Genomic DNA, 19,302 nt, shown 5'->3' with positions numbered 1-19,302 from the left:
TCTTTACTTAAACCATTAGTTAAAAAAAAAATATATGTCATATATGCAACCATAAAATCTAAAGCTGTTACAGAAATCAAGTATTTACAATGCAAAAACAAAGTAAATTAGTTAGCCTACATCCACAATGTTGGTTGAAACTCAATAGGACTGATTAAACAAGGAATAAACTGACAGATGTTAGATACTATTAGTATTGACTAGATGTGTAGGAACTACACAAATGGCCCCGTCTCAAAAAGTTGAAAAATATGCAATTTCAACAACACATGTGGACACAAACATGCATGGATAGTATCCAGCTCTCAAGACCAATACTGGTTTGATGAAAAATTTCCTTAAATTGAGTAGATTAATTTCTACTATCAGCAAACAGGAAGTGGATGCACTGAAGATGTGTTGAAACGACATGAAAATCAGCATATCAGAACGAAACATAAACTTGATCTGTAACTCATCATGGTAGACTCACATATAAAAAATCAACGCAAAATCTGAAGGCGAATAGAAAAAAGTCTGTACAACTGTGATTTTCAACAATTTATCAAAGTCCAAAGCCCGTAATTTCAACAAAAATTAGCAGAGCGGAACGAAACTTAAACTTGAACTGTAACTCATCATGGTTAACTCACATACCAAAAGTCCAAAACCCATAATTACGGCAAAAATCAGCATATCAGAACGAAACATAAACTTGATCTGTAACTCATCATGGTAGACTCACATATAAAAAATCAGCGCAAAATCTGAAGGCGAATAGAAAAAAAGTCTGTACAACTGTGATTTTCAACAATTTATCAAACTCTAAAGCCCGTAATTTCAACAAAAATTAGCAGAGCGGAACGAAACTTAAACTTGATCTGTAACTCACCATGGTTAACTCACATACCAAAAATCAGCCCAATATCTAAATGCGTATAGAAAAAAGTCCGTATAACTGTGATTTTCAACTATTTATCAAAGTCCAAAGCCTGTAATTTTGGCAAAAATTAGCAGAGCAAAACGAAACTTAAACTTGATCTGTAACTCATCATGGATAACTCACATACCAAAAATCAGTCCAATATCTGAAGGCGTATAGAAAAAAAGTCTGTATAACTGTGATTTTCAACAATTTATCAAGTCCAAAGCCCGTAATTTCGGCAAAAATTAGCAGAGCAGAACAAAACTTAAACTTGATCTGTAACTCATCATGGTTAACTCACATACCAAAAATCAGCCCAGAATCTGAAGGTGTTTAGAAAAAAAAGCTGGATAACTGTGATTTTCAACAATTTATCAAAGTCCAAAGCCCGTAATTTCAGCAAAAATTAGAAGAGCGGAACAAAACTTAAACTTGATCTGTAACTCATCATGGTTTACTCACATACCAAAAATCAGCCCAGAATCTGAAGGTGTTTAGAAAAAAAGTCCGTATAACTGTGATTTTCAACAATTTATCAAAGTCCAAAGCCTGTAATTTCGGCAAAAATTAGCACAGCGGAACGAAACTTTAACTTGATCTGTAACTCATCATGATTAACTCACACATCAAAAATCAGCCCAATATCTGAAGGCGTTTAGAAAAAAAGTCCGTATAATGGTTTGTTGCAGAATGAAGGAATGATGGAATGACGGAATGATGGACAAGGGTAAAACTATATGGCCCCGACAACTTTGTTGCGGGGCCATAAAAATTTATAAATGTTTTGGTTCTGTGTATAAAACTCAATATTGTTGCATTATACATGTACTAACCAGTAAAACCTAATAAAGTTCTCCTCGTTGTAATGAAACCATGCTGCTTATCAGGTTAACATATATACAACCAGTCTCACAAATTGGAACAAAACTAATAATTTGTTCACAATGTAATGGTAGTCTGATATCCCAATACAAATCACCCTTTTTTTGTTTAAAAAGACCCCAAAAACATATTGTTTCTTCTCCATGATGTCAAAGATGTGGATGACTATTTTGTTTGTTCCATTGGCTGTAATGTTTAAATGTGAGCATGTATAAAAAAATAATTTTAAAAAAAATAAAATAAACATCTACAGAAACATAATGAAATTCACATGATGCCATGACAACAACCTAATCTTGAACCTACCTGTTTTACGTAATGGAAAATCGTCTCTGTCATATTTCCCAAGAAGATGAGGACCAAAAGGAGGAGATAAGCCAGACTGTGGTGGCGAATTTTGTTCAACCCTGGAATAATAAAGAATTATAATTGGAGTCATAATTACTTTTTGTCAGTTTTTCTAGGAAGTTCAGACTTGATAATCATACCACATCTTATACAGACTCAATGATATCTAGCAACCATAAAAGTTATTTTATTGTAATCCTGGTGGCATCCAGTCGATGGGAATGGTATTTATATTCTATATCACATATGGAAGCAGCACCTTTTTGTAGATTTCTTCAACAGAATAAAATATTGGACAGAATTATTCATTTTTTTCTCTAGATGTGAGAATATTTTCTTTCAAGTTTTTATTGACTATGGAGTGGTGATATCATAGGTGTTTCCTAAAACTATGTTGATTTTCTAAGTCAATCTGATTAAGTTTCATCTCACAGTACCCAAATTGCACCCATTTTACAAAACAAAGTGGTGGAAATGGTATAGGTTTTCTTAGGGACTTAACAATTCATATTTCTAGAACTTGCAATTATGCACGTCTGTCAACTTTGCTAAACTTACTAAAATATACACAAAAGGGTCACATAATTTATCAACAGTTGAAGTGTCCAGTGAAAAAAGTAAAATTCCACAAAAAGTAAACTTTTAAAAATGAGCAGTAAAAATATGTCACAGGTATGAAAAAGTTCGTAGTATTATTAAGTATGGCCTATTGTCAAATTGTTCTAAAAGTGTTGAGAAATAAAATAAAACATCAGTTGTTTGATTTTTACAGATGTGAAGTTATGCATTTGTGTAATTTAGGTACTCCTCATTACAGAATCTTGGGTTGTTTGGAGGTCAGACAAAACCCATTTTTCTTAAATTCAGTATGGATTCAAAATCAAAGATGTGAAACTATAAAGTAAATAAAGATATATCTACAAAATAAATACAAAATGTAAACTTTTGTCTGTATCTAATCAATCAAATATAGGGGATAAAACTGTTAAATATGTTCAATGTGGGAACCCTCACATTAGAATTTTAAACAAGAATGTGTCCATAGTACACGGATGCCCCACTCGCACTATCATTTTCTATGTTCAGTGGACCATGAAATTGGGGTCAAAAATCTAATTTGGCATTAAAATTAGAAAGATCATATCATAGGGAACATGTGTACTAAGTTTCAAGTTGATTGGACTTCAAATTAATCAAAAAATTTAACCTGAAGCGAGACAGACGGACGGACGGGCGGACGAATGGACGCAAGAACGAACGAACAGACCGAAAAACATAATGCCCATAAATGGGGCATTAAAAGTAGACACTTGTGTAAATTTGCATTTTATTGCTTTTATTTATATATATATACAGCAAAATAGTCTATTTGTCAAACATATTTTATTTGAATTAGAAGTACATCTTTCACTTGTGTAAATATTCAAATTCAGTTATCATTCAAACTCCTTAAAATTAAATTACTAAATATAAGCCTATTATAACTTTATCCTATTTAAAACACATCTGTTTAATTCATATATATCTCATAAATCATGATGTGCTTACAGATTCTAATAGTATTTATTATTCTAGAAATAGGGAAGTTAATAAAAGATACACTAGATTAAAATCAATTTTAATCATTAAATTTTATATATTAAAAAAATCAAGAAATGTATTATGGCTAAAAATAACTGAAAGTCATGATTTCCAGATCAAACTAAAATTACCAGTCTCACAAAATGACCTTTGTTTTTCTATTATGGTAAACTTACAAACAACAGATACTAGATCTAGTACAAACACCACTTCTAAACAGGTTGAATCACAGACATTTATCAGTGAATCAACAATCAAAAGAAGTCAAGGTCACCTGGCTATGTTCAAGTTACAAAGAAAACATAGAAACATTAAGCTTACCTATTACCTATTGACCTTATAAAAAAAATGGGCAATCAAAGATTACAAAAGAATTCAACATCCCAAACTTAGTTTGTTGAAGTTATATAAATCTTGTGCAGCAGGACCTGCTGACCTTTCTGGAGCATGGGGGTTCACCCGGTGTTTTGGGGAGTTTGAAAAGCTCAATTGTTAGATTTTTTTTTGTGTTGTGGACTGTTGTCTGTCTGTTGGTCTCTTTTCTTTTACCCATAATTTGTCTATCTATCCTCAACTTAATGTTTTTTCTTGCCCCTTGGTATCTTCTCCATCACTGTTTTTAACTAGTTATGGAATTGAAATTAAGCTTTAATGTGAAAAGGACTGAAATGTTCAAAATTAACTTGTGACAGTTAAGTAAAATACAGGTCAGAGTGACCAACTTTGAGTGGAAGAGTATTATACTGTCTTGACTGCATCATCACACCAAATCAAATGTAAAATATAATGCAAGTCTATGAAACATGTAATGTAGGTCAGAGAGAGCCAGTAACTTACATTATACTCCTGCATGTAGAAGATCTATTTTTTATGACACACTTTCAAACTTCCCTACACAATCTGAGATAGTATGCTTGGCCAAACAAAGATTTTTTTTACTTTTTTGGTGATTTGTGTGTTATGTCTTTGATGTGTGCTAATCAATTAAGTTAATTTCTAATATACTTAGTGAACTATTGTATATAATTAACAGATTATACAATGGTGAACTATTGTATATAATTAACAGATTATACAATGGTGAACTATTGTATATAATTAACAGATTATACAATGGTGAACTATTGTATATAATTAACAGATTATACAATGGTGAACTATTGTATATAATTGACATATTATAAAATACATATAATATTTCTTCTCCTCCCCTATACCTTTCATCTGTACAATTTTCATTCTTATCAAGCATCAGGAAACCATTGTTCATTTGTTTTCTCATTTTTAGTAATGGTGACCTTAACCTTTAACCCCAACATCAACAGGCTTCTTGCCCTTTCCTATATCTTTCATATGTATAAGTTTCATTCCAATCAATCAAGGGATACTCAAGTTATCATTCAGAAACCTTCTGACACATGAACCGACAAAAGGACAGAAAGATGGACAGATGGACAAAGTGATTCCTGTGCGTTTCTGTGAAATATTTGCGGGGAGCATAAAACTTGTAAAAAGTTGGAACTGCCAACAGACGCTCCCCAGTGGCGGATTAAGAGGAGGCTCAGGGTGCCCACCCCTTTATGGAGCTACATATATGGTTAATGTATAGACTTTTTACATGTTTCACTCCAATCTTTACCTAATTTGGGGGCCCTGGGTCCCCCTTTTTTCAAAATCCTGGATCCGTATCTGGTCCCTGTACTACATGTTTATTGAGAGAAAGCAAGAATGAGCACCATGTATGGTTTGTCCTGTATTTCAAGGAACTATGGTTTAAGTAGTAGAGAAAACATTTACCTATATGGATTATTTTTCTCCTGTATCAAATGTGTTACAATCCATAAAGGCAATCTCGAGTCGTCATCTTATACAAAATTACAAAGCAAAGTTTTCCTTCTTGAAAGCAATATTGTAATTAATAAAAACTTGCACTAGGGGTAAATGACCTGACTAGGACACATCAATAATATTGCCCCAAAAAAGATGGGGGAAAAAAAAAATTTCATAAACCCTTCGAAAGATTGGGCAGGGGTTCCCATAAGTAACCATGGCTAACCCACCATACACACAGTTTTTTTTTTTTTTTACATTTGAACTGTCTCATATCTATTTATTTCCATGTTGCTACAATTTATTTCTTTTTTAGCTAAATTCATCGGAATTATTATTTTGTAGAAGAATCATTTAATAAACAATTCTCATGTCATATATAGCTGCTTCATATTTTGACAGTAAAACTTAAAACCAAGAACTAGCCAGAAGTAATATATATTATACAAACCAATTATGGAATGGAGGAGAATTTCTGGCTGCAGCTTCTCTATGTTTCTTTGTTAAAACAAATTCTTGCAACCGTAGTTTGACTTCAGAGGAGGCCACAGCACCTACAAATAAGAACATAACAGAGGTTAGAAGAATGCAGCAGCAAGAAGTATCTATCGTTGAAGTCTATGCATTCCTTTTTTGTCGCAGATGAAACAAGTGAAACTGCGAACTACTGCTTACTGATGATACCCCCAGCCCAAATATTTGACAGTAAACAGGAAGTTGTTGAGTGATCAATCTGAAAACGCATCACACGGTATAGCTGACTTATATAAACCCTGAAACCAAATTTCAGAAATCCTTGTATTGTAGTTCCTGAGAAAGATGTGACGAAAAATTTTCATGGGATGGACTGACTGACTGACAGACTGACGGATGGATGGATGGATGGATGGACGGATGGATGGACGGACAGACAGAGGTAAAACAGTATACCCCCACTTTTTTAAAGCGGGGGTATAACAAAAATTATGATTTATGATTATGATTATGAACCTTTAAGTGGTATAAAATTTTATGCTTGGAAAATTATTGTGCTGAATCTCTTTTGTTTTGAGACTAAACAGTAGGCATACTTTTGAATGTATATCAATTAGAAACATCCTCAAATAGTTTGCTAAAGAATGAAATTGAAGTCTCATCCTATTGCATCAAAATTTTAAAAAGGTCATATCTTCAACGTGATTGACTCTTGCTTAACATCAAGTGGCAAATATTTCATGCATATTCAAGAAGAGAACAAACTAATAAAATAGGTAGGTTCTGCATTGTAGGACACCAGAAATTAAGGGCTGGAAATTTGGACTGCCACTAGAAAATGAGGACAAATTGGGTTGGGGCAGAATTTTTCCTTGCAACAATATCAATGAAATCAAGATTCCACCATCCATTGGACATTTAATTTTGTACAGTTCAAATCTTGATGTCTTCAGTGGTGACACTTAACTACCTTTAACCTTATACTTAACAGATAAATTAACTTGGAGTGGAATGAATAGACAGATGGATGGGCAGGCACACATATCAAAACATTACCAACCCTTGCATTATGCAAAAAGTATAAAAAAACAAACATTGAAACAGTTACTAATCTATAAAGGCATTAGTACAACAATGCAGAAAAACATTTCAAAATGAAACAAGGGTCAGGTAAAAAGCAAAACGATAAGTTTTTTATAAATCTGCAGCAATGAGAAAAAGATAAACAAAATACTGTTGGAATACTGAAAATAAAAACCAAATAAACATAAAATCAACCAATTTCTAAAAACAGACAATAATTTAACAGGATATAAAATTCTTTAGCAATGTCTTCTAATTATAAAAATTTGCTTACAGAGAGTAGGATATTATCCATTTTACCACTAATGTTTCAAGGGTTTCTAAATATATCTATCTATAAATTATCTATTTCTGTTCCACTTCAAAAACTCATAATAATAAAACAAACCATATAACTACAGAAACAAAGATATCCATTAAAATAGCTTATAAAAATCAAATATATCTACAAATAGAATTGCAACAAAATCATTTATAAAGATGTATCTCTTGTATCTCTAATGGCCAATCAGTAAGTTATTTTTATCAGACTAAATCTGAAGTAATGCCATTACGACTGTAACGTCTATTTCAGGATAATGTCAATCACGACTGTAATTTTTATATTATTTATATTCTAAAGAAAGGACATTTATAGAATCAATTTAATTTACTTTCTTATTTAGTCTAATAATTCACTAAGAGGGACATAACTGAAATTCTTTTTTTAGTGTTTTCTTATATTCTTTGTTTTTCATTACATTGTTTTCTGAAGTACAAAAAATGTATCCAACTCTATCATGGCTTTTCTAAATATTTTATTTTTATCAGTTGTCCAGATTAATTGCTGTAAATGAACTCTGCAAAACATCAGGTTCATTTCAATTCTGAAACTGAAGACAAGGAAAAGACAAAATGAAAGTAATAAAAATAATAAAATGCTCCGCTGGGCGCAGCTTGATACGACCGCAGAGGTCGAACCCTGAATAGTTGGGGCAAGTATGGACACAACATTCAAGCTTGATACAGCACTGAATTTGGATTGTGATTAAATATTTGACACAGCATAGGTTTCTGACACAGAATGAATGTGGTTTAGGAACTTAAAAAATTTTAATTTACCTATTCAAACCATATCATTATTATTTGCTTTTATATATAAATCAGAAATAACCAATTTAAAATGGAAAATTTTAAAAGAAAAAAAAGGCCCCCCCCCCCCCCCCAATTTTTTGAACCCCCTTATGATTCATCACCCCCAAACTCAATCCCAGCCTTCCCTTTGTGGTATGGTACCTTGCAGTACAATTTCAGAGAGATCCATACACTTGAACACAAGTTATTGTCTGGAAACTAGAAAAATGCTTGTTTTTTGGCCCCTTTTTGGCCCCAAATTCCTAAACGTTTAGGGCAATTACCCCCAAACTCTAACCCAGCTTTCCCTTTGTGATATGAAACCTTGTAGTACAATTTCATAAAGATCCATACACTTACACACAAGTTATTGTCCTGAAACTAGAAAAACGCTTGTTTTCCCCCCTTTTTGGCCCCTAAATCCTAAAATTTTGAGGCAATTACCCCCAAAATCAATCCCAGTCTTCCCTTTGTGGTATGGTACCTTGCAGTACAATTTCAGAGAGATCCATACACTTGAACACAAGTTATTGTCTGGAAACTAGAAAAATGCTTGTTTTTTGGCCCCTTTTTGGCCCCAAATTCCTAAACGTTTAGGGCAATTACCCCCAAACTCTAACCCAGCTTTCCCTTTGAGATATGAAACCTTGTAGTACAATTTCATAAAGATCCATACACTTACACACAAGTTATTGTCCTGAAACTAGAAAAACGCTTGTTTTTCCCCCTTTTTGGCCCCTAAATCCTAAAATTTTGAGGCAATTACCCCCAAAATCAATCCCAGTCTTCCCTTTGTGGTATGGTACCTTGCAGTACAATTTCAGAGAGATCCATACACTTGAACACAAGTTATTGTCTGGAAACTAGAAAAATGCTTATTTTTGGCCCCTTAATCCTCAACGATTTGGGCAATTACCCCCAAACTCAATTCCAGCTTTTCCTTTGTGATATGGAACCTTGTAGTACAATTTCAGAAAGATCCATACACTTACACACAAGTTATTGTCATGAAACTAGAAAAATGCTTGTTTTTTGCCCCTTTTTTGCCCCTTATTCCTAAAATTTTGAGGCAATTACCCCCAAAATCAATTCCAGCATTCCTTTTGTGATATGGAACCTTGTGGTACAATGTCAGAGAGATCCATACACTAACACACAAGTTATGTCTGGAAGTTACAAAAATACTTATTTTTGGCCCCTTATTCCTTAACTGTTGGTACCATAACCCCCAAAATTAATCCCAACCTTCCTTTTGTGGTATTGAACCTTATGGTAAAATTTCAAAGAGATCCATTCACTTAAACTAAAGTAAGAGTGCGAAAACCAATGTGTCTTCGGACGAAGACGACGCCAACGTCATACCAATATACGACCGCAAATTTTTACAAGAAGATGTTTGTGTTTTCAGCATCCAGACACTTACTTTCTTCATTCTTTGTTTTATTCTTTAGTTGTTCTAAACGTTCTTTCTCCATGCGTTCTTTCTCCAGGCGATGTCTTTCTTGAAGTTTTTGTTGTTCTTGAAGGAATTCTTGCTGTTTTTGTAACATCACTAAATGCTGGAACAAGAACATTTGAGATTAAAATACAACAAGCATTCTGTGAGTATTGCATGGCATTACATAGTCCCCTACCAGTTCGAACTTGATCTGTAACTTGTCATGATAAAAGTATATAACAATTATCAAATCAATATCTTCAAGCATGACAAAAAAAAGTGAGGAAAACTGATTATTTGAGGGAATTTTCTAAGTCCAAGGACCATAACTCTGCACAAAATGATTAGACCTGAACAAAATTCAAACTTGATCTGTAACTTGTCATGATAAAACAATACACCAAATATCAAATCAATATCTTCATGAACGAAAAAAAAAGTGTGGAAAACTGATTTACTGGACTGACAGATGGACAGACAGAAGGACGGAGTGCAAACCTAAAGTCCCCTTCCACTTTGTCGGTAGGGGACTAATAAAGGGCATAGAATGTTTGTTTGAACAAGAACAGATATTATGGCATTCTTTATAATTAAGTTTCCAGGGGAACTTCTGTTAGGGGGAATAAATATATGTTGACAGTCTGTCTTACTTCAATTAATAGGTGCGAAACAGCCATTACCAAAAAAATTCATAAGGAAATCAACTTTGATAATATAAATTTCATTACACTTGTAAATTCAATTTCGCTAATCATTTCTTAAACTACAAAACTAATTTAAAGTATAAATGATGATCAAATACAATGGTAAATTAAATTTACTGTTGACATTAAAAATTTGATGAGGCTGAAATAATTTCTAAGAAGAGTCATGCCAAAAGCCGCTAGATATGACACTAAATTTTGGCATGGGTAGTTTGAACAATTGTGTATCAAAAGTGACTATGAACATTGTAATAGGCTGGGTACAGTAATTTTTTTGCGCCATTTAATAAATTACAATCAGCCACAATTATTGCTTTAAAGTTTCTAAGTGGCAAGTGCAATATTTGTTGCCATACAACTAAAATCTCTTATTAAGATAACTCTAAAAAGAATTAAAATGCCATCCATACTGGAAAAAATTCATGTTTGGATCCTTAAGTCCCAAATCTCAAAATCAAATTGCTAAACTTTCATCACCAATTAATCCAGAGCCCTAATGATACACAGGAAAAATCTTTTGAGTCACCCTCTTTACAAATTATTTGGAGGGAATTCCCTTGACTTAAAATCAACTTCTTAATTAAAAACATATGTAAACATGAAACACTTTTTTAACCTGTTTTGGCTTTTTTCATTTTGAATACATTCCCAAATAGGAAAAATTTTATAAGGATGGACCAAGGATTTGCATATACAAATTCTTGGATGTATTTAAAACAATTTAACCTTTATTGAATTTTTTTCTTTCTTTTCTTTACAGTTGAATAAAGCTGATAACAGACCCATAGTTGTGAAACAAATTGTGTTGTAACACACTACAGATAGATAATACAGACCATTGATGAGTCTACACACTACAGATAGACAAACATAACTCACACAAATAAGGCAAACATTTATGTGTGCTTAAGGGTTCCTTCCTAAAAGTTATAGACTTAATAGGTCAGTTTTTTGGTGGAATTCTGGTGCATATGTAAATTAAAACAGTTAGCTGTTACAACTGATATGGTGGTGAAAAGTCCATATAAAAATACTTTAGGGTTGGTATGCATAAATATGGTCATGGTTTGGGACTGTTAACACACATATATTTGTATTGCCTTATAACATTTACACACTATAATACAACAGCAAAATATGTTGGAATATAAAACAGAACGGGACATTTGATTTTATTCAATCAGGAACATTTTCATTTAATTTTTATAAATGCACATCCTATTTTTGATCTTTAGTTCTAAATTTCAATTAAACTAGTACAATACATTTTTTTCCAAGAAATAAATACAATAACAGTACTATTTTTCAGAAAGTGAAAATGTGCTTGTTACAGCTTTTTATGTATACATATGTTATGAATATATTTCGATTAAAAACATATACACATGAAGGTTATATTAAAGTAAACTTTTTAAGGAGAAGGTCTTAGTTCAAAATGAATCATCTTCACCAATACCATAAACAAGATTTCATCATAAATCTACAAAGAAATTCAATCGATTCCCTTCTAACTACAAAAGTAATAGCACAACACTTTTAGAATTAAAACTACCCTGTCAATCAAAAAGTCAATTTTTTCTACAACAAATAACCCTATTTATAGTAACATCATACAATAAATAGATTTCCATCAATTTGAGAAGCTCTACAAAATCAATTAGGAGACAAAAATATAGAAACATCTTCTACCATTGGAAGATGGAATAATGTTTTATTGCCTTCAGCAATGCTATATTTAACAACGGATCGATGGCTTCCAAAGAAGCTTTGGTATAATTGTACTATTTTAGGAAAGAAATCTTGGCAAACAATAGGAAGCAAGGGGGATTGCTAACAAGTTTTATTTTTCCATCTCATCAGGAACTTTTCCTACTTATGATGATTAATTATTTTCGCCTACAGGATTTATAAGACAGTCAATAACCAAGTAATTGTTAACTTGAATAAACTCTTATTTAACAATAAACCATCGTAAACCAGATAAATAAAGTACAGACACATTCCAACAAAAAAGGTGTTTTTTTTTCACACAACTTCAGTCATTTTTTGAAGTTTAATATTCAGTTTTCATATTCATGTTCACCTAGGAAGTCAGAACAGTTCAGTTCCAACAATTTTGCAATTTGGAAAAAAAAAAAAATCATTTTGTAGTTTACCAATCTTTGTTTTGTGATGCAGTAGCTAGGTACTGTTAATGTTTGATAAATTAGTATTGTTCTTGGTAATCACATTTGTTCTTAGTAAAATAATATTGGAATGTGTACATAAGAGGAATAAATTTCAGGTAATTAAATAAGTGTTTTCATAAACAGAACTTTCAACCTGTTTAAGAAAACAATGATTTTTTGGTACGTTTAATCTTCAGAAGTTAAAAAATATACTTTGCATTCACTGCAATCATTTATTTTGTACAGAAAATTAAGACAATGACCACTTGCTTGGTATTTAAAACACAGGTAAATTGCCCAGGTAAAGAACTAGGTTGAAACTTTCTTGTATCTGACAGGTATTCAAATGATAACTTGCTAATTATTATTGACTGAAGAACAGAACTACAGATCTTCATAATTTATAATGTATGTCAGTTCTGAATATTTCTTTCAGAAATTTAAGTTCAAATTTTTGTCAAGACTGGCAAATGTTAAAATAAGGAGAAGTATGATTGTCAATGAGACCATTCTCCAACAGAGACCAAACGATTTGGATGTAAGCAACTATATAGGTCACTGTGAAATATGCCATCATGTTGTAAACCAAGGAACAAATACATACTCCATGAACTTCATAGAGTAATAATCAGAGGATACTCATTAGTAACAACAGAAATACAGCATACATCAAGTGACAACTTTTATAGGACAACTTTCACCATATAACAGGAAAAGGAATACTACAAGGTGACATTTTATAATAAACACCGTTTAATTAACATGTTCTTGTACCTGTTGCATTTTAATGTGTTCCTGTACCTGTTGCACTTTAATGTGTTCTTGCAACTGTTTCTCGTGTTCTTGTGCCATCTGTTGCTGCTGTTGTCTGAATTGTTCAACAAGAAGACGTTGCTGAAATTCTTGTTGTTGTTTTAGTGATGCTATCTGTTGCTGGAGTTGGTCATTACTGTACATATTGGCAGATGGATGTCTACGCTCTAATATAGGAGACCCCAGTGGAGACTGGTTTATATCTGAATGGAAAATACAGATCAATCCATAAATACTATGCAAATTGAAATAATAATTTATTACTTTATATAGATAAATTTTATTCAGCAAAGCTATAACCAGTACAACAATATCTATATTTGAAAGGAATAGTAAATTAAATATAAATAAGATACCAAAATTTCTCTAGTAAATGATCTGATGATTGACTGGCTTGTTTTAAAAATAATTTCAATCACTAGTTTTCAGTTCTATTTGACTTTCTATTCATTAAGTCTCAACTAAAACTATTTGAACTTAAGCAATTCAAGTCTAGACAAGAAAAACTAAACAGGCCTTTAGATTCCATTGTTAAACAACTGTTTTATAGATTCAAATTCCACTATTCTCAATGTTTCCACCAAATCTAAATATATCCTCCATATAAAATAATATACAGCAATCCTTTTTTTTATCACACCTAACACACTAGTAAAAACAGTTTGTCAAGATAATAAATACTAGAATATTTACTGTTGTCATTTCTCACCAGTTAAAAGGTCATTTACAGCTTTCTTTATTAACATTAGTTATTCTTTAAATCCATCCGCTGCATGTGGTATACTTTATGTATTATGTATGACAAATTTCGAGGAGGGGGGATAAATATATTACCAATAATCTGAGTAAAATTTCAAAAATATATCAAAACCCACCAAAGTAGACACAATGAGCAATGTCAATTAAGTCATTTGTATCAATACATAGGTACATTCAGTGAAGATTAAAATTACATCTAATTATCATTACCATAGAAAACACAAACAACAACATGCATATGAGAATAAATGGGGAATGTGTACATGGGACACAGATAATGCCCCCGCTTGCATATCATATAAAGTTAAAAAGGGACATTACTGAAGAACGGTAAAAGTAATGCTACCCAAATGTGTACTTGATCTGAGTTTTGTGGTAATAAGTATTGTGTATAAGTTTCATAAAATTTGGTTGAGGCAAACTTAAGTTCGAGAACGGAAACGAAAAATTCAGCAATTTTTCCATTGTAAAGGGGCGTAACTCTAGAACGGTAAAAGTGACACCACCAAATTTCAAACTTGATCTGTATTTTGTGGTAATAAGCATAACATTTGGTTGAGGCAAACTAAAGTTAGAGAACGGAAACATAAAATTCAGCAATTTTTATACGACCGCAAAAAATATTTAGGATCATATAATAATATGATGTCGTCGTCTGCGTCGTCGTCCGAATACACATTGGTTTCCGAACAATAACTTTAGTTTAAGTGAATGGATCTCTATGAAATTTTACCAAAAGGTTCAATACCACAAAAGGAAGGTTAGGATGGATTTTGGGGATGATGGTCCCAACCGCCCAAAGGGGGCCCAAAACAAGCATTTTTCTAGTTTCAGGATAATAACTTGTGTATAAGTATTTTGATTGCTCTCAAATTGTACCACAATGTTTAATACCACAAGTAGAAGGTTGGGATTTGTTTTAGGGGTTATGGGGGCCAACAGTATAGGAATTTGTTAAGGAATTTAAGGGCCAAAAAGGGTCCAAAAACAAGCGTTTTTCTAGTTTCCAGACAATAACTTGTGTGTAAGTGTATGGATCTCTCTGAAATTGTACTACAAGGTTCCATACTACAAAGGAAAGGATAAGATTGAGTTTTTGGGTTATTGCTCCAAGGAGGGTTTCAAAAAAGTTGGGGAGGGGGGGGGAGGGATTTTTTCAAATTTTTTTAAGGGATTCATATTTTTTTCTTCAAAATTTTAAAAATTTCGAAATCTTCAATTGCACAGTATTGCGCATTGGATTTATAAGATCTTTGACCACATTTATTTTGTGTCAGAAACCTATATTATGTCAAAAATTTGATCACAATCCAAATTCAGACAGTATCAAGCTTGAATATTGTGTCCAAATTTGCCCCAACTGTTCAGGGTTTCAACCTCTGCGGTCCTATCAGGCTGTGCTTAGCGAAGCATTTTATTCCATTTGTAAAAGGGTATAACTCTAGAACGGTTAAAGTGACGCCATCAAAATTCAAACTTGATCTGTGAATTGCGGTAATAAGCATTGTGTATAAGTTTCATTACATTTGGTTGAGGCAAACTAAAGTTAGAGAACGGAAACGAAAAATTCAGCAATTTTTCCATTTGTAAAGAGGCATAACTCTAGAACGGTTAATGTGAAGCCACCAAAATTCAAACTTGATCTGTGTTTTGTGGTAATAAGCATTTTGTATGAGTTTCATAACATTTGGTTGAGACAAATTAAAGTTAGAGAACGGAAACCAACTTTGGGACGTATGTACGTACGTATGGACAGACAAGGGTAAAACTTAATGCCCCCTCCGATACGGCAGGGGCATAAAAATTCAGCAATTTTTCCATTTGTATAGGGGCATAACTCTAGAACGGTAAAATTGACGCCACCCACATTCAAACTTGATCTGTGTTTTGTGGTAATAAGCATTGTGTATAGGTTTCATAACATTTGGTAAAGGCAACAGAAACCAACTTTGGGACGTACGTACGTACAGCGGGGGCATAAAAATGGTCTCTGTTTTTACTCTGGTTTCAGCAGAGGGCTTGTTTTTTAAATATATACCTGTACCACTGCAGTAAAACCAAAGTATTAACTCCAAAATATAAATAATGCTTTATTCACATAATAAATTGTCATATATTTAAGTTTTTTAATTAGTCCACCGTTGTGTATGCAAAATATCTAGCAACAGAGTATTCTTCTATTCTTCATTTCTTTACTGAAACAGGGAAATAAGAAAGAAAAAACTTACCGTTTTTAATATTCATCGGAAAAGTCAACAACTTACAAAAATTACACAAAAACACCAACGTCATAAATGATCAGAAGGGGCTATTTACAACTTTGTGTCTTTCCCATTAATTTACAGAATCTGTGATATTTTGAACTTGTTAATTCCAAAACGTCATTGCTACTATAGTATATACATATAATTAACCACATTTCACAGTTTGTTCATTTCCAGCATATAGAAATAGAACTTACTAGTCAGAACAATAATCTATATGTAAACTTTTTCAAGATTATATTTGAATGAGATTAAACAAAATCTTCAAATCTGATATAACAAAATTAACTTCTTTCTGTGATGATAAAGTCTCTGGTTTTTATTGATGTTTATCAAATCAGATGACTGTAAACTGAGTTTCATGTAAACCTCTGTGATATTTAGGAATATTTTAGTTTTGCTAACTGAATTTTCCTGTTTTTCTACTGTTCTTAACTTCGAGCCTAAAGTCAATATAATGAACAACGAATGAGAAAAAGGCTTTATGCATATAAGCCTTGCTTACTTCTGAAAGACTAATGTTTGGTTATGTTAACAACAAATCCATTTCTGTCTGAAAAATTCTCAAATTCTTTTTTCTCATGGCACTCCTCAATCTGACCTTGACTGAATCTTGTAATTACATCTTGTATAATCTTCCAAGAGCTTCAAGCTATAAGCTCTAAAAAAAATGTTTTCCCTTAAAAATTGTCATGACATCATTTTACATTAATATTAATTGATCTCATCCGCTGAATAATAGTTTGCAGTCCAACTTTAACATGTGACATGCTTTATCTTTAAGACTTAATTACATTAGTGAAATCTAGTTTCTCTGCAGTAATAATATTATGACCAACTATGTATTTTGCAATATATGAATATGTGAATTTACTTTTAATGAAATCTTGAAAGTTATACAGTAATAGATGACACCTTCAAAATTGCAGGCCTGTGATTTGTTTATCCTGTTTACTTTCAAAACTAAAATTGTCAAATGATAAAGTTCCTGTAGCATTTACTGTAATGCAGGATGAAGTATTATTAGAAAAGATCAATTGCTTTAGTGTTTGTGATGGTTTCAATTTTGCTAGTCTAAAACAAATTTAATTTTCATTTGATAACATTATGTTGGATTGTCTAAAATTTTGTTTTTGTTTTAGGGGGTACATTATGTAAAAATAAGGAAATGTGGTATGATGGTGTATTATTGTCTGGATAATGTTGGTGGTTTTAAGTCATATTGTAAACGATCATGTGCTTTCAAGGGGAACAGAATTTAATTATCAAGATAAAAAAAGTGGGAAATTGTTACATTCAGGAATCATTTCTTTTAAAAACTTTTGCCCAGATATTCCAAACAAATAATGAAAAGATCAGAATACACTGTCCATGCTGGCTGACAGGACACAAGAGCCATACTGAGTAATTATATCCTGAAGTTGTTTAATTTTTTAAATGTATATGCAAAGTTTAATCTATGGAAGTCTTGTATCTGGAGATAGTCTTGTTACGGGGGAGAAACTAGCAGAAAAAATGGGGAATGTGTTCATGGGACACAGATGATGCCCCCGCTTGCATATAACGTTATAAAGTACATAACTCAAGAACTGTAAGAGTGATGCTACCCAAATTTGTACTTGATCTGAGTTTTGTGGTAATAAGTATTGTGTATAAGTTTCATAACATTTAGTTGAGGCAAACTGAAGTTAGAGAACGGAAACATAAAATTCAGCAATTTTTCCATTTGAAAAGGGGCATAACTCAAGAACCGTTAAAGTGACGCCACCAAAATTCAAAGTTGATCTGTGTTTTGTGGTAATAAGCATTGTGTATAAGTTTCAAAACATTTGGTTGAGGCAAACTAAAGTTAGAGAACGGAAACAAAAAATTAAGCAATTTTTCCATTTGTAAAGGAGCATAACTCTAGAAAGGTAAAATTGACGCCACCCACATTCATACTTGACCTGTGTTTTGTGTTAATAAGTATTGTGTATAAGTTTCATAACATTTGATTGAGGCAAACTAAAGTTAGAGAACGGAAACCAATTTTGGGAGGTACGAACGGACAGATGGACTGACAGACAGACGTACGTACAGACGGACAAGGGTAAAACTTAATGCCCCCTCTGCTACGGCGGGGGCATAAAAAAGAACACAACGTAAAAGCCTTGTTGTCATCCCCTGTTTTCACTATTAAAGTTTTCTTTGACTAAGAAAACTTGGTCATAGTTTTTGAAGAATTTATGTGACAACAGTCAAAGAAAACTTGGACAGACTTTGATTGAATAGAATGGCATCTTATTTTCAAAAAAACTTGGATGGACTTCAATGGGATTCAACCAATCAGAGTTGAGTTTAGAAAGGATGCAATTTTGTTTACAAAACAAAAGCGCATGATTAAAATGGTGAAGAAAAAAATAGAATGACTTCCAGTAAAACTTAACAAAAAATAAATGTGGATAGTGTCCACATGTGGACACAGATGATGCACCCACTTGCATATCATATGGTTATAAAGGGACATAACTGAAGAATGGCAAAAGTGATGCTACCCAAATTTGAACTTGATCTGAGTTTTGTGATAATAAGCATTGTGTGTAAGGCTCATAACATTTGGTTGAGGCTAACTTAAGTTGAGAACAGAAACTAAAATTCAGCAATTTTTCTATTTGTAAACACGCATAGCTCTAGAACGGTTGTGTATAAGTTTTATAACATTTGGTTGAGGCTAACTTAAGTAGAGAACAGAAACTGAAAATTCAGCAATTTTTCTATTTGTAAACACGCATAACTCTAGAACGGTTGTGTATAAGTTTTATAACATTTGGTTGAGACAAACTAAAGTTAGAGAACAGAAACGAAAAATTCAGCAATTTTTATGTTTATAAAGGGACATAACTCAAGAATGGAAAAAGTGTCGCCAACAAATTTCGTACTTAATCTGTATTATGTAGTAATA

The 19,302-nt window shown here is 32.4% G+C and overlaps 1 protein-coding gene across 6 annotated transcripts in view; it reads right to left on the bottom strand.

Moving 5' to 3' along the window:
• The window catches only part of LOC127730608 (histone deacetylase 4-like), a 153,045-nt gene that overhangs the window by 59,729 nt on the left and 74,014 nt on the right, over positions 1-19,302 (bottom strand). For 4 of the 6 annotated variants that reach the window (XM_052239068.1, XM_052239072.1, XM_052239070.1 and 1 more), the window contains 4 exons: positions 13,300-13,541; positions 9,639-9,774; positions 5,997-6,099; positions 2,093-2,193 (listed from right to left, as the gene is read on the bottom strand). In XM_052239068.1, coding sequence (XP_052095028.1) covers positions 2,093-2,193; positions 5,997-6,099; positions 9,639-9,774; positions 13,300-13,541 — 582 coding nt within the window. The remainder of the gene's footprint in view (positions 1-2,092; positions 2,194-5,996; positions 6,100-9,638; positions 9,775-13,299; positions 13,542-19,302) is intronic. The other 2 variants (XM_052239069.1, XM_052239073.1) reach the window with 1 other exon arrangement.

This window comes from Mytilus californianus, unplaced genomic scaffold, assembly GCF_021869535.1.
Source record: "Mytilus californianus isolate M0D057914Y unplaced genomic scaffold, xbMytCali1.0.p SCAF_2, whole genome shotgun sequence".
NCBI lineage: Eukaryota > Metazoa > Mollusca > Bivalvia > Mytilida > Mytilidae > Mytilus > Mytilus californianus.
Note: the sequence above shows the minus strand (reverse complement) of the source record. Positions and strands in the feature narration are given on the sequence as shown.